This window comes from Lolium rigidum, chromosome 3, assembly GCF_022539505.1.
Source record: "Lolium rigidum isolate FL_2022 chromosome 3, APGP_CSIRO_Lrig_0.1, whole genome shotgun sequence".
Taxonomy (NCBI): domain Eukaryota; kingdom Viridiplantae; phylum Streptophyta; class Magnoliopsida; order Poales; family Poaceae; genus Lolium; species Lolium rigidum.
Genome location: NC_061510.1, coordinates 59,104,660 through 59,120,347, shown reverse-complemented (window position 1 = coordinate 59,120,347; position 15,688 = coordinate 59,104,660). Strand labels below are relative to the sequence as shown.

At 45.7% G+C, this 15,688-nt stretch overlaps 1 protein-coding gene across 1 annotated transcript; it reads left to right on the top strand.

The window, feature by feature from the left end:
* Positions 1 to 918: 918 nt before the first annotated feature.
* On the top strand, positions 919 to 2,184 carry LOC124694888 (probable F-box protein At4g22165). The gene has a single exon (XM_047227816.1). It carries the CDS (start codon positions 919 to 921, stop codon positions 2,152 to 2,154), a length of 1,236 nt encoding a protein of 411 aa, XP_047083772.1. The 3' UTR covers positions 2,155 to 2,184.
* Positions 2,185 to 15,688: the final 13,504 nt, after the last annotated feature.

The window sequence follows — 15,688 nt, the reverse complement described above, 5'->3', positions numbered from 1 at the left end:
ACTGTATGGGCGCTAATGGCTGGGATTTTTTTTTGAGCAACCTCATGGGTGGGGATAAGTACGTACTTAAGTACCCCATGCTTAATTGCTTCAAATTTGGTCCAGCAAACTAATAGCCCAGTAGCCTATCTTCCCTCCTGGCGTTGTTGTCTTGGATTAAAAGTCAACCCTGCCCTTGGCCATGGAAATACAATCGATTGGGATTAGCAGATTTTCCTTTATTTCATTTTAAAAAAGGCAGATTTTCCCTGATCGATGCTATCTGCACCGCGTACATACGCCCCTCGCCGTCGCCTACATACGCCACTGCGGTGGCCAGGAGATCAGACCTGGATGTCGTCTGGCCGCCTCGGCGCTGCCCGATCCAGAAATTCTTGGAGCGCATCTGCCAGCCTACCACAACCGGTGTTGAAAGACAATTCAATATAAATAACGTCTATACCTAAGGTATCTGTATTAGTATTACACAGTACGATCCAGATATGGCCCTAGTTAGGTTCCTTGTTAGATCGAGTATAAATTATATAGAGATTTGTATACTACGATAGAGTTGAAAGACAAAACCAAGATAAGATTTGGAAGTACAATTTCTTTTTCAGAAATATTATGCTTCAAAAATGATTAGAAACAGACCGATGATTTGTCACATTTTCATATTTTGATTTTGATACCATATTTAAGATATCATACCTTGTGTCGTAGTGTATTCTATGCAATTTAATCATGTCAAAATAAATTCTTCTATGACATTTTGTGAAAGCCGGATCAACTTTGTACATATTGTCAAAGTCCAACGAAATTAGTAACAAATAGTCAATTTTCTCATTATTTGCACAAGTCTGATGGTCACAATCACTGTTGACATGTGCAGGCTTTCTTTTATTTGTGAAGAAATTTCCGGAAAGAAATCAACAGACCATGGAGATTGTGACTTGCCAGTTGCCAGAGCTGCCTCAAGATGTCTTGATTGATATATTTTCCCGCCTCGAGACCCCTGATTGCGTGCGTGCGGGCTCTGTGCACCCTTCCTGGCGTTCGGCCTACACCAGCCTACTCAGCCTTGTGAAGTACAAACAGTCCAAGACGCCGTGCTTGTTCTACACTTCTGAATATGCTGGGGGGAATGCTGTATGCCTCTACAGTCTCATGGAGAAGAGGGTTTACAAGCTGACTCGGACAGAGACACTCCTCTGCAGTAGGTATCTGATTGGATCATCCCAGGGCTTGCTAGTTACAGTTGATGAGAGATCTGAGATGCAACTCGTCCATCCAATTACTTGTGAGCAGATTGACCTCCCTTCGGTGACCACCATAGAACAAGTGAAACCCATCTATGATGACTCTGGTGCTGTCCACATGTATGAATACTCACTGCACACTGCACAAAAGGTTTTCTGCCCCCCAGAAATTGTTGCTCTTGATGAGCTACGGAAGTTTTTTCAACACAAGGCTTTTGTGCTTTCTGATACATCCACTAAAAGCTTAATTGTGGTGCTCATCCACAATCCTCATCGCCAGCTCTCATTTGCAAGGATCGGGGATGTTAGTTGGACCTGGCTGCCGCCGCATGCCTTCTTTGATGACTGCACCTACAAGGATGGACTATTGTATGCCGTGAACACAGATGGAGAAATTCATGCATTCGATCTCACTGGCCCTAAGGTGACATGCAAGATGATTTTGGGGAAGTCCGAGGTTGTAAAGTGTAGCAGCATGTACATTGTACAAGCTCCATGGGGTGATCTTCTGCAAATTTGGAGATCATTTACAGACTATGAGTTAGAACCTCAGCCTGGAGCATTTGAATATTGGAACACTGGCAGAATTAGGATATATAAAGTTGACAGTGCAGGGAAAAGACGTGAAAAAGTCAAGTGCTTGGGTGACCATGTGTTGTTTCTTGGGCATAACAAATCTCTTTGTCTCAGTGCCAAAGAATGTCCTGGTCTCAAGGCAAATCATGTGTACTTTACTGACGATAGTTTTTTATGGAAAAAGGGATTTAAGAATAATCGCCGCGATATTGGAATTCTCAACTTGTTTGATAACAGCAGGGAGGAAATCGTGTCACCGCAGCTTTGGTCTGACTATCCAGCTCCAACGTGGATTACACTTGATCTTAGAAAGATGAAGGTGGTTTTAAATCAACTTTAAGTTTTTCTATATTCAGTGATGTACGTCAGAAGAAACATTTATCATGTTAATCCTTGAGTTGATATAAGTTACAGATCCTTCAGCATCACTAAATTTGTGTGCAATGTTTTATTTGTTGTAAGCGTTCATGTCTATGGCTGGGTTTGGGATATAATAGCATTCCTCCCTAGTTTTGATGTTGAAATGATAATCATGCTTGCAAAAAAACTGAAAATTGCCTTGCTTCCTGATCTTACAGAATAATGGAGATAAAAACCACACATTCCATGTGCTTTGTTGATCCTCAATGGGAAAATATGTAATCCACAATATTTATTGAATGCACAATGTTATCACAAACTAATATGTGCAATCCACCTGAATTTTGATTAAAAACCATGAAAGAAGTAAAGCAGTTATAACCGTATTCAGAAAATACTTCTATACGCTCAAGTGGGGGTAATAAAAACTGAACAAACTAAGATTTTATTGCCACGCCAAGATCAGTGACTTGGTAAGCACTCAACTGTGTATATATGTATGTACCTACAGACAACAAATGGATAGTACCATGTTCTTGGAGTTCAAGTATGACAGACCATACTGTCGTGAAAACAGTACAAGATCCTCAATAGTAAGGCATCGAAGATGTAGCCTCCTACAGACATCAAGTGATACCCTGGTGCATACTACGTTATCCACCAATCTGCGGGTAACCTGTGAACAAAATAGTAATGTAGGCGCATATCTTTGGTGGTACGGGTCCTGACAGCACAATTTTTTTCATTGCAAACAATAGGTTCAAGAGCTTGAGAGGGGCCAGGCCGTGGAATTGGTGCATCTGCTTGGTGTTTCTCTTTTGGCACATGTCGGTCACTGTAATGCCCAGACATCTGCAGTTAACATATAAGTTACTTAGTTGATTTCACACACAAAAAAGCTACTTGAACTGAAATGCATATACACGAAAGTAAAATATAGGTAGCAAAAACAGAGGTCTTACATCAGTTGATTCAATTCTTGCATCATAATTCCCTTCGAAGGAGCAAATGTGGCAGACTGTCTTCCTGGCAGAGCACTTGGACCGAGCTTGACAATGTAGAGCAAAAATGTTGACAGTCTCTTGTGGTACCACCTCCCTAGCAACAAACTAAAACAAGAAATAACGCATATGTTATGACATCCGAAAGTACATTATAGCCAAATATGAGTATATGACTATAGAGAATATAGCAACCAACATGGATGTCTTGAGGTGGATTCTGCAGTGGTACAAATTGTTTGTAAACTTCAAATCTAACGGGAAGGTGGAGCGCCGTGTGCCCATACATTGTCGACTGACGGTGCCTATATTCCTCCTCACTGCTTGAGCAATGCGATTTCATCATAAATCAGTATTTTACAAACTGCAAGAACTTAAAACAAACTACAACTTACCTATCGTCACTTCCTTTATCAGATTCACCATTTTGAGCCAACGTTACTGCCAATGATAAGATATGAAGGGTCATTGGTACTAGTTACAATATGAAGCGAATAACTAACTTCAGATCAGTACATGCTTGAAAAGCAACCGGTGGCTTGACGAGTTATTAAGTAGAGATAGCAGATATATACCTAGAAACTTCTAATTAGAAAGGAAATGCAGAATTGCAGATAGCCCTTAGAATTTGCATTTGTCCCAATCTCAATTTTCAGTGCAAAGACATTGAACCGTGTGTTCATGTACACATGGTAATGAACATGTTAAAAGGTATACCTGTGGAACCGGGGCGAAGATAATGAAATAGGACCGTAATCTCTTGCTTAACTGACGCAATCCTGCTCTTGCGGTCATCAACATCCACAGCAATGCGTAACAGATTTTCTCTCGCTGGATCACCAGGTCTACGGATGCTCAGTGCTCTTACACACTCCTCAGCGGCGTCGTCATTCCTATTCAATTGGCACAATAGCCTAGCCCGGAAAAGAGCAATCAGGAGAGAGCGGTCAAATGCAGCTGATGCTTCTGTCACCATTGCCAGTGCTCGTTCCAGGGCCTGTTTGTTATCCAGGTTCTGAGGAAATAAGGAAATCGCTTGTTCCTGCAAGGCATACGCCCGGAGTAACTGGGCGCGAGCGCAGAATGGGTACGCCTTAGCTAGGCCGTTGGCATCCTTCACCGCTTGCACAGCCGTGCGGATCTCGGTGCTCTTGAGGTCCTGCATCACCCTCTGCGCTTGACGGGGAAGATGGGAGCGGGTGATCCAGCCCTGGAAGTTCTTCAGGGAGCGCTGCGCCTTTGCCACTGTTAGCCTCTTTGAATCCGCCGCCGAGCGGTTGAAATCCATACCAGCATTGTACTCGGCGGGGTCTGCAGGGTCGGGCATCGACGCCGCACGCTGGTACTCGGCGTACGCCTCCAAGTTCCTGTCGCACGCCGCGAGCGCGTCGGCGTGGTACATGGCGGTGACGGCGCACGTCGGCGCGAGCCGTGAAGCAGCCGCGTAGTACATGACCGCGCGCTGGTAGAACCCCTCCACCACTTGGGGGCTCTCGCTGCGCTTGAAGGCGTCGAACCCGGCGTTGTGGTACAATCCCGCAGCTAGGTTTTGGGCTACTGCGGAGCTCGGTTGCGCGTCGGCAAGTGCAGCCGCCATTGTTAGCGCCTCGGCTGTCTGCCCCTCGCTGTCAAGCTCGAGGATCGATCTGGAGTGATACAGGACGGTGGCGGCGTCCCAGGACGCGGGGGAAGGTACGGACGCGGACGCGGACGAGGACAAGGACGAGGACGAGGAACCGGACGTGTACCAGGAGGATGATGACGCCATGGCTTCGCTGTCGAGGACGCGGGCGCGGAGGAGCACGAGGACGCCGCGGAGGAGCGCGAGGAAGCGGAGGAGGACGATGAAGCGGAGGCCGAGGCCGAGGATGACGAGGAGGCTTCACGAGGAGGATGAGGACGCTATGGCTTGCGCTGTCGAGGACGCGGAGGCGGAGGAGCACGAGGACGCCGTGGAGGAGGACGAGGAAGCGGAGGCGGCGGCGGTGGAGGACGAGGAAGCGGAGGCCGCGGCGGAGGAGGCTTCACGGGGAGGCGGAGGAGGACGCCGTGGCTTGCGCTCGCGAGGTGCTTGATGAATTGGTGAAACCGGAAAGGCGGTGCGCCCGTTTTGTGTCTGAGCCTGAACGAAGAGGGGAGGTCGATTTGGCCGGGTGGGTGGGTTTCCGATCCAAAAATGAAAAAGGTATTTCGGCACCAACAAAAATGTTGGAGCACATTTCGAACTGAAACACGGATTCATGCTGCAACTCGTAAACTCCAGCACTAAGTCGCTTTCCCACGAAAGGCTAGGATTAGCCCACGTCACCAATAAACGCTAATCCCAATTCTCATTGCATGTTGTACCTGTGATGTACTATGTGCTTCTAATTTTTGCTCATAGCATGTCAATTTTTAGTTGCAGGTTTAACTCGGTGTTTCCGGTGAAATTAGTGAGGTGTTTGCTTCATGATGCTTTGTGGTGAAATCGATTGTATACAAGGTCAATGTGTGTATTTTGAGATGTAACTTGATGATTAGTTTGAGGAGTTGGGTTGTTTTAGTAATCTGTACGTAGAGATAGATTGGCTTCATTATGTGCCTAATATCTAGTCATAGTGTAAAGGAACACTATGATGTTTTGGAACTCGTTAATCTAGCTCATCAGGCTCTAAGTTAATGGGAACTATAATGGATTTTAGTTCATATGGATGGATTTTAACCAATTCTATACTCTCCACACTAAAGAGATCTTCAAAGAGGTGGCGATTTGAAGCATGCCTACCAAATCATAGGTGGGGCCCCTTGGTCCATCTAAAGAATGGATCAAAAATTTATCCTTGTCTGATTTGCAACAACATGAAAATATGTTGTGTTCCTACGTGTGCGGCGTCTTATAGCTCGGGGCTACATGTAGGCCTTTTCTGGAGAAAAAATTACATTTTAGAGATTTAAATTGTTTTGAATATTTTTTCTAGATGTATAGGTAATCATGTATTCTGTAATTATGCAAAATCAGCTCGAAATACCATATATTCCAGGCTATGCAAAAATAACAAAAGTGCAAATGTGAAGTATTAAATAGTGCAAATTTTGAAACCTACAAAAACTGTCAGATTTTGTTATTTTTTGTGTGGCCCAAGATACAAGGTGTTTTGAGTTGAGATTTTACAGGTTGGTAGAATGCATCAATATCAACATCTAGAACTTTTGTTAGAATTTTTTCAAACTCTAAATTGTCATTACCCAAGAAAATAAAAAAAATGGCCTACATCTAGCCCGAGCTATATTTGTAATTTCCGGTGTTCTTACCCACTTCCTTTATGTCTCTATCCCTAGAACGTTACCTGGCTTTAACTTCTTCCTTAAGCTTAAGCTTTTGCATTTCAGAGTGGATTTATTTCCCAGCCCTGAATCAGATAGAGCTTCCGATTCAGCCTTGATGTCAAGGGAAACAATCATATTCCCCAATCAATTCTGACTTTTAAGATACTACCCTGAGGAAAAGATGTCTTGTGATAGTTATTATTTATTCAAATACTCTACCGTTAGACGGTAAGAGACAATGGCATTGTGAAATGGCTAAGCAAGTGCATGGCGCGCAGATACTCTTATTCGTTAAATAAAGTTTAACAAACATTTGCCACGTTGGTTGTACAATGGGATGTCATTCTTGGACGAAGAATTTCACCGTGCCGGATTTGTTCTGGCCTTCTGGGCTGACATGTCTTCGTATGAGCGGCTTGTCTCGTAGTTTGCGCGACTGCCATGTCGCTCAAAAATTGGTCTTAGAAAATGGAAAAGATATCGATCGTAATAGAAATATAAAATAAGACCAGAGTCACTGCCCGCCGGTGCCTGACTCTATATCTAAGAGTAAATAAGCATGACACTCACATAGAGATCAAAGCCAGCAACTGCAAGCAGCAATTTGGAGTTCCACTGGTCAGCATTTCATCCAACATGGCCATCAAATCTAAGTGAGCATCATGCTCAAATAAAGATCTGAAGTCAGTAATTTCAGGGAAACACATGGTATTGAACAGTGTAAGTATTTCATCTAACAGGCAAACCCAGCTTGTTTTATGCCTAAGAGCATGTCTAACAGGCCCCTTATTTTTCTGCCCCTTAAAACGCGAGTAGTGGGCTCTGTATTCACTTTTCGCCGGCCGAAAACTCGTGCGAGCTAGCAGACCCCGTATCCCCACCCCGTAAAACAGAATCCTGCGGAATATTCTGTTTTCAGCGGCGGCACGCGGTTGGCTATGGCGGCGGCACGGAGAAAACGGTTGGGAAATCTGAAATATCCGCGCGCCTTAGTGAAATGGGATGAGGGGTTGGCCCTGTATTCAGCCTCCCGCCCCGTACAAATAAGGGGCGAAGAGCCGCCCCGTAGACAAAACTGTAAAAAATCGATGCGGAGGCCTGTTTTACGGGGTCTGCTAGACGGCCGGGTAGCGCCCAACCCCTTATTTCGGCAGTTATTATACGGGTTTGGCCCTTTTAAGGGGTCTGTTAGCCATGCTCTAACATATTAGGACATGGTAGGTTAGCTAACAACCATGATTCATTTCGAAAACAAATATGTCAGATATCAAATTTGAAAGAACCGATGGAATGAACAAAGCATTATAACCAGTATAAGTCATTTCACCCGATTCCATCCTCCACTCCGGATATATAAACAACAGCCACTCAGGAAACACTGCATCCCGAGGATAAGGTGCCACGGCTACTACATGAGACTGGTGCCAATGCCTCGCCTCGCTATGGTTGAGACTATGGTTGAGGAGAGCTTGAGGCACTCGCGCTGGAAGCGCTTGAGTCAGACGTCGTTCCAGTTAGGCACCTGATGCTGGTTGACGCAGGCATTGGCGCAGACGTGAAGCTTGGAGACGCCGCATACAGTAGCTAACAACCAAGATTCGTCAAGATAAAATTATCAAGAATCATGAAATTAACAGAGCAGACCAACCATGATAACCGTTTCAATCTATTCCGATACTCTAGATATATAAATGGGGGGGAGATTCTAAGAGGCTTTTTACGGTACAAATTACTAGTCTCATAGATGAGTAGTATTGAGCGGGAGTAGTTTAGGAAGGTAATTGTTTGTAATATTTTTATTCCATGTAAATGCAGCTTGCTCCCAGGATTTTCCGGGTAAGGATCTATCCGTCCACATTATCCATCCATCTGCTCATGTCCTTGCACTTGCCATAGGTTAATCATAAAACGACTGCCTCAGCTATAATCAATCCCGCATTAAAAAAAATTTGTGTATAATGTGTTCCCGTAATACTTGTGGCTTCCAATTGCCAGGGTCGGCCGTATGTTTTTCGGGGCCCTTGGGCGAAGTCAACAAAAAGGCCTCTTGAGGCTACATATATGTCTACTTTCAGTTTATATGCATATTTTCGATAGAAATAAAAATAATAAAATGGTAGAAAATATAATAAGTGTTTTCTCAAATTTTCCTAATAAAAATAATAAAATTGTATAAAAATAATAATATGTAAGAGAAACATTTGGATAGCAATCGACTGAAAAAATAATTATTTAAAGCACCCCTTTGCGATTCAATAAACTTATTGGCTAGCTTTCTCTTTTTCTTTTTCGCAGTACCCGGCATTTATTTTGGCATCCTAATAATAATGAAGGAATATACATCAAATTAAAATGCTAATTATTAAGAGAGTAAATCATGGATTTAGATGAAAAATTAGATTGAAGATTTAATCATGTGCTGGGCAGGTTGTTGATCGACGAGCGGTTAACTGGGCAAAGCAATCGGCGAGCAGGGAGGGCGGTTGAGCGAGGCGATCGACGAGACGCAGAGACGAGGAAGACATACAAACTGGTGATCGTCTATTGTTTTTCCCAAGGAAATTGACCGAGGCAGGGCAGACCCTTGGCCACGCGTACTGGTCGCCTCGTGGAAGACTTCCGATGGGAGTTGGACCGACAGGGGACTTGCTGTCTGGCTTCAGTACTTCTTCCATCGTTTTCTTAGTGGGCATATTCACTTTGTATCAATTTTTTTCAGCTCATAGTATAGAGAAACTCCGATCCTGGCCCCCTCCCGACCTGGGCCCTTGGCGGCCGCCCATGGCTGCCATGGGTCAGGGCCGCTCCTGCCAATTGCTGTATAGTGACTCCTGGAGCAAAGCACAAAGGCACACCAAACCTCCACACCTATCTCGTCGATCACGGTGCGCCTTTGCCTCGGCGGATTCTCCCTCCCCCTCCACGGCAACAAGCTTTTATGACGGCGGCAAACTAGCTTGTTGGGAAGAAAAGGCAAAGAAGTTGTTGCACTTTCTTGGGCTCTTGGTTTGCGTCGGAAGTGAGCCGTGAAACCTCACGCCTGGATGCTACCTATAGCTGCTCTTCTTCATCCCAGTCTCCAGCGAGGCAGTCTTGGCCGGCCGCGAGGCCCACCGCGACTTGTACTTGGTGGCGGACAAGGTCGCAAACCTTCGGAGGAAGAAGCTGTAATGTCCCAGGTTTAGAGACGATCGAGGGGTAGATTTTAGAAAGGGATGTGCACTGCATCGTAAATTATGGGGAAAATTTGCGCTTTTAAAACAAAACTGCATCGAAGGGGGACAAGTTTCTCTCTCGACACCTTACAAGGTTGGGGTTTCGAGAGTGCGACAAACTTGCTTCTCATTCAACTAAGTTAGGGTTTTGAGAAGAGAGGAGAGGTATTGCATTACAACTTAAGTTGCATGATTGAATTCAAACCTAAGTTGCATTTGAATTTCAAATTCAAACAACAAATGAATATCTCATAATTCAAATGTGAGGTAATTCATTAAGAAAATTATAAATAATAAACAATATAAACAATACAAATATAAAGTAAAGCTCATTAGAGAAAATTGGAGCTTTATTGATAATAACACAAGATACATTGTCTTTACAATATTCAGATTTGAAATTAAAGAAATTACAACACATTACAAGAATTGACAAAATAGAAAAAGAAAGAAAAAGAAAGAAAATTACAATGAAATGAATTATCCTAAACTACAAGTTGATCTTCATGAATTACATGATCAAGATGATCTTGAGTCTCATCTTGATCATCTCCAAGTCCCTGCACACAAACAAAGCAAAACAAGTGTTATGCCAAGTGGCAAAACCACTTGGCAGATTAGAAAAAACAGTGAAATGATGGATAATACCAAGCTCTGCCGAGCTGATCCTCTCACAACTCAAGTCCCAAGCACCAGGACACACACACACTAGCTGCTCACACAGCTAGTGTGCATGCTCAACAGCAACACACAGGGAGAGTCACCAAGTATTGCCAGGCTCAGTTGTCGACCAGGAGAGCAAAGAGAGGATGATATAAAACCTTTTTTCCATCCAAAACCTAGTCATTCATCGACAAGCAGCTGGGTAAGTTCACCAGAAACACAAGAACACAAGAACAGGAAGAACAGCCACTGCTCATAAATAAGCATGCTATGCATTACAGGAGCATAGAAGGGTAGAACCCTGTTTGTGTCATCATCTGGTTACTAAACCATTTGGTGCAAGCAAATATGGAAGAAGTCAATAGGTTAATCAACCAAGGGAACATTGGTTGGATCAAAACACTGACACCACCAAGGAAATCCAGCAAGGGTTGATCCTATCTAGTCAACCATGAACACCTAGCACCTATAGCAAGTATACCATCAGACAGATAGACCATATGGTGTCTATTCATGTTTGTCAACATCAAAGACCACTGGTAATCCAAAAGAGGATTAACCAGAAGACATTCACCAAGCCATAAAAGCCACAGAGAAGGGGAGCTACCCTATGACAGCAACGCGGTGACAATGGTGGCCGCCAAAGTACATATGCACCCGCTGGGAGGCCCCTAGAATCTGGAAGGACACCGCGCCATCCTCCCGTTGCGCGCTCCGAGACGCACTTGAACCTCAACCATGCGTTGGTGCCGGTGCACGCGATCCCGAGGAGCGTTGCCATGAAATCTTCCACCGCGATGCCTACCTGCCGCTAGATCTACTTCAGGACGCGATCGGAGCCCAGTGTGCGCGCCTCGGCGTGAGGAGCACGCCGATCCAACCTGGGCCCCCACCGGCAACGAGGACTGGTGGGCAGACTTCTTCAAGGTGCAGTACGCCGCTGACATGGCCAGCACCGACGGCCTCGTCGGCAGGACCAACATGTGGAACAGGGAGGGGCGCCTCCGTTTCTGGGGAGTACCCGGGCGCACCCTCCCGAACATCGTCGAAAAAATCAACAACGGCGCCCCCAGGTTAGTAATGTCGCCTTCTACGCCACCATCTCCTCGGGCTCTGGCGCGCTGGCAGCCGAGGAGGACAGGCTCGTCCTCCTCGCACTTGTGTTCTTCGGGTCCGGCGCAATCGGCACCTTCCTCGCACCGCGCCATGCCGTAAGCCGTGCCGAAACACGAGGTGAAGGTGGATCAGGAGTACGCAACGCCGCCCGCGATTTCGAGGCGCGGCAGCAGCGGCGGCGAAATCACCATCCAGGAACTAGCGCGGCCGCAACAGAGGGGCGTCGGCGCCCTCCTCGTTCCGAAGCCGGAGGTGAAGGAGGAGCAGGACAACGAGGAGGCCGTGAAGGCCGCGAAGATGGCTAAGTACCTGCATCGGCAGCGTCTCATCGCTAGCAGCGATGGCCGTGAGGACTACCCAGGGCTGAACGCGGCGTTCATGGCGTCGTTGAACGACAAGGACGCCTGGAGGGGCGACATCGACGCGGCGATTGCAATGTCCATCCGCGATTCCGGAATGCCACTCGTCCACCTCACCCATGACGACGAAGTTGGGCCCAGCGGCGCGGTGAAGGATGAGCCCACCGACAAGCCCGACGAGCGCGACAAGCAGGACGTCATCGACGACAGCATGTACAACTTCCACCAGTACTACGACCCCTCTGGACGCCGCAAGTACTACTAGATTAGTTTTAAGTTTAAATTTTATCAAATTTCGTTCAAATCCATGTAATATATAGCAAGTTTGTATGAATTCGACTATTTTCAATTAAATTTAAAAAATACTATATTTCTGTTTGGCGGACGTGGCTAGGTAGCGACGCCCCTAAACACGGCACGAAGAAATAACGTCCACAAACGCTAAATCCGCCGCGTTTTATGGGACGCTTTTAGGGACGCGACTTGGAGATGCTCTTACGCGGCAACCTATTGGAGATGGCCTAGAAATGGAAACTTTTGTTCGCGGAAGTGGAATAGGATCGGAGGAGCAGCCTAGCCGTATGGATTTAGATCTACCAAATTTTCCCACATGCATGCAGAAATTTGCATATCTTACTTTTTGGAAAAATACTACTCCTTTATCTAACAAGTATTGGTCATCCTCAGCCTTTGGATCTTGGTTGTTGGACGGTTGGTGCTTCTCTGTCCCTACCGTAAAAGACCCCGATTCTAAACAACAAACTAAAACGAGGCTCGCTTCGGTGTCCCCCCACCACCACCAAAATTTTCTCTCGTGCCTTATTTTTTTAACCCGTAAAAGCCCAAATTAAGCCATATGTATCATCGTATAGATATACTAGGTATACTCAATGTTCCTACCAGCCGATGTGACCGACGAAGTATATTACCCATGGACGTTTCTGTTTTCAGCTTACACCATTATCTGCACGTCTGACTACTGAAAAATATAGACGTAAACGGACAGTACGGGCTACTCTAGGGCTTGTACTCATGTATTTATATTCACTTTTAATCATTGCGTCCCTGGTTACAAGAGGTATAAAGAGATCTTACCGTTCATGTGTTTCAGTTCATCAAAGTTTGAACGAAGGGAGGGACACCGAAGCAAAAGTGGTCAGCATTTCATCCAACGGGGCCATGAAATCTAATAAGTGAGTACCATGCTCGGATAAAGATCTAAATTCAGCAATTTCAGGGAAATGCATATGGTACAAGAGCGATGCTATACGTACGATAAGTTACGTACGATTCTTTTACGATCCTATGTTGCAGCACCGTCACGCGCTCGTCTAGCAACTGCGGGCATCTGCAGACGCAGCGAGTATGCCCGCACCAGAGCAGCACCACCGAGCAAAGCAACACGAACTCACCCCTTCAGCAGCGCGTAGAACGCCGCATCCTATCCGCTCATTCGATTCCGTAGCTCCACGCCTAGGCCTTTGCGGCCGCCGTTGCCTGCGGAAATCAAGGAGACGACGAGCTGGCGGCCGGCGTCGTTCATGGAGACGACGAGCTGGCGGCCGGCGGCGTTCATGGAGGCGACGGTCAACTAGCTAGGCGGAGGAGTCCAAAGAGGAGGCAGGATTGGTTGGCCTCGTGCTGCAATGAGCACCAGCATGCCAAGCAATGAGAACAAACCAACGAGGAATCCGTTGTGTGAAGCAATTTGACTGGTTCGATAGTACTGCGGGTGCGGAGGAAGTACATCGTACAAAGATCGGACGTGATTTGTCGTGTGTGAAGCAATTTCGATGGTACAACATGGCAAACCCAGCCTGCTTTATGCCTAGCATATCTCGACGTGTCGTACGTTGGCTAGCAATCATGATTCATCTTGACAGCATATCAGATCAAATTTGCAAGGACTGATGGAATGAACAGAGCATAATAACCAGGATAAGCCGTTTCACTCAACTCCAATCCTCCCCTCCGGATATATAAGCGACAGCCACAGATGTCTGAAGTCTCTAAGCAACAAATAAACCGAAGCAGGAAACACTGCATCCCCAGGATAAGGTGCCAGGGCTACTACATGATGGTGGATGGGAGCTTGAGGCACTCGCTCTGGCACCTCTTGAGGTAGACGTCCTTCCAGTTGGGCACCTGGTGCTGGTTGACGCAGACGGCGCGCGTAGGCGTCGGCGCAGGCATCGAGCTCGGAGACGCCACAGACGGTGTGACGCCTCGATCCACTTTTTATTATAAGAAACACTTTTATATTATTTTATTTTATTTTCTATTTGCTGCACTATTTTAATCCGAAAATAAAAAACTATTTACTTTTCTTATTTGCATCCAAAATACCAAAAACAATTAACCCCTTTACAGTTTTTTACTTAGTTACTTTATTTCATCTAACTTTACTCGCTTTATTTTTACTTGTGTCTTATTTACTTACGTAAAATCTTGTGCTTGACAACCACACGACGGAGTTGGGTCACAAAGCTTTTATTTTACTTGCAGAATTGCTAGAAGAAGAGAGAAGAGAATACTCTTCGAGTCACCCTTGTGGGAAAATACTCCGCTGATATAACACTCTGCACTTAAAATCTCAACGTATCAAGATTTTTTTTTGGCGTTGTTGTTTACGTCATCAACGGTGAATGACGGGTAGCAGTCCCTGACCTGATCGCGGCTAACCGTCACGAATATTGTAGAAAGGTAGGTCGGTCCTATGGGATGACCCTCCAGTGGCAGAATATACACGACGGCTTCAGCTTTTGTTGCAAAATAAAATTAAATCTTTATGTACCGACTCCTAAGCTAGTTATTTGGAATTGTGAAGGAAAAAATATCATTTTATGCACTGATAGTGTGTTTGAATTGGCGTATTAGAATAAGTTTAATAGTAGAGCCAGCTGCTGGCTATAACATTGTGTCATGTCATCTAGAGTTAGCTTATAGCCAACATATACAATAGTTAGCTATATGAATGTACTACTTTTTTGATCAATGACTCACCTCCTATTCTCTCAAAGTGCCTAGGAACAAGTGTTAACACTAGTGGAAAACAAGGCTTTCGTGGAAGCCTTTTATCGCGGGCGCGTCTCGACCCGCGACAAATGGCATGGCCACGTCGCCCCGAAACCCTTTGGAGCGGTCTGGGCCTTTTGTCGCGGCCTTTTGTCGCGGCCTTTTGTCGCGGGCCGTATAACTTTTTCATGTCTCTCTTCTCCACATATGCAAAGGTGCCACATAGGCGAGCTATAAGCTTACTTGCTCTTAACAAAGCATGCCCCCATTAACACAGCAGTAGATATGGGTCCTTTGAGAATACGCCTCCTCAACGACCAATGGTTAACGGCGGTTCTGTGGAGCGGTTTTGCGAGAGTAGTTAATAATGAAATAGTCCGGCATCTTTTTGGTTGGAAAATTAGCGCACTTCGTGTTTTTCTTCTCTCTCTTTCGTTCAGCGGCCACGTGTGATTCCGTTCGAGTCAGCGTAACTTTCCGTAAGCGTCCGTACGTGTAGCATTGGAGAGATGAGTGGATGAGACTGGTACTTACGTTGACGTGAGAGTAGGACAGAGCGGAGATTGAGCACACGGGTACGACTAGTTGCCTACTTGGTACGCACGCGGAAAAACGAATGTGCGCCGCATACAAATCTACGGAGTAGATCTCTGAACTTTCCATCTTCGTCCTACCTCGATCCGTGGTAATCCATAGACCATAGAGAAAAGACTGCGAAATCATTTCTGCGTACACTATATATACGCCAAGTCTACATGCCTCTTCGTTCACCAAAGCGCGCGCACGTGTGCAACTCAGGCTACAGAGTATAGGAAGAACATATACACACGTTCTGATCA

Excerpts from the sequence above, each read along its gene's own strand:
- LOC124694888 (XM_047227816.1), top strand. The coding sequence starts at position 919 with ATGGAGATTGTGACTTGCCAGTTGCCAGAGCTGCCTCAAGATGTCTTG.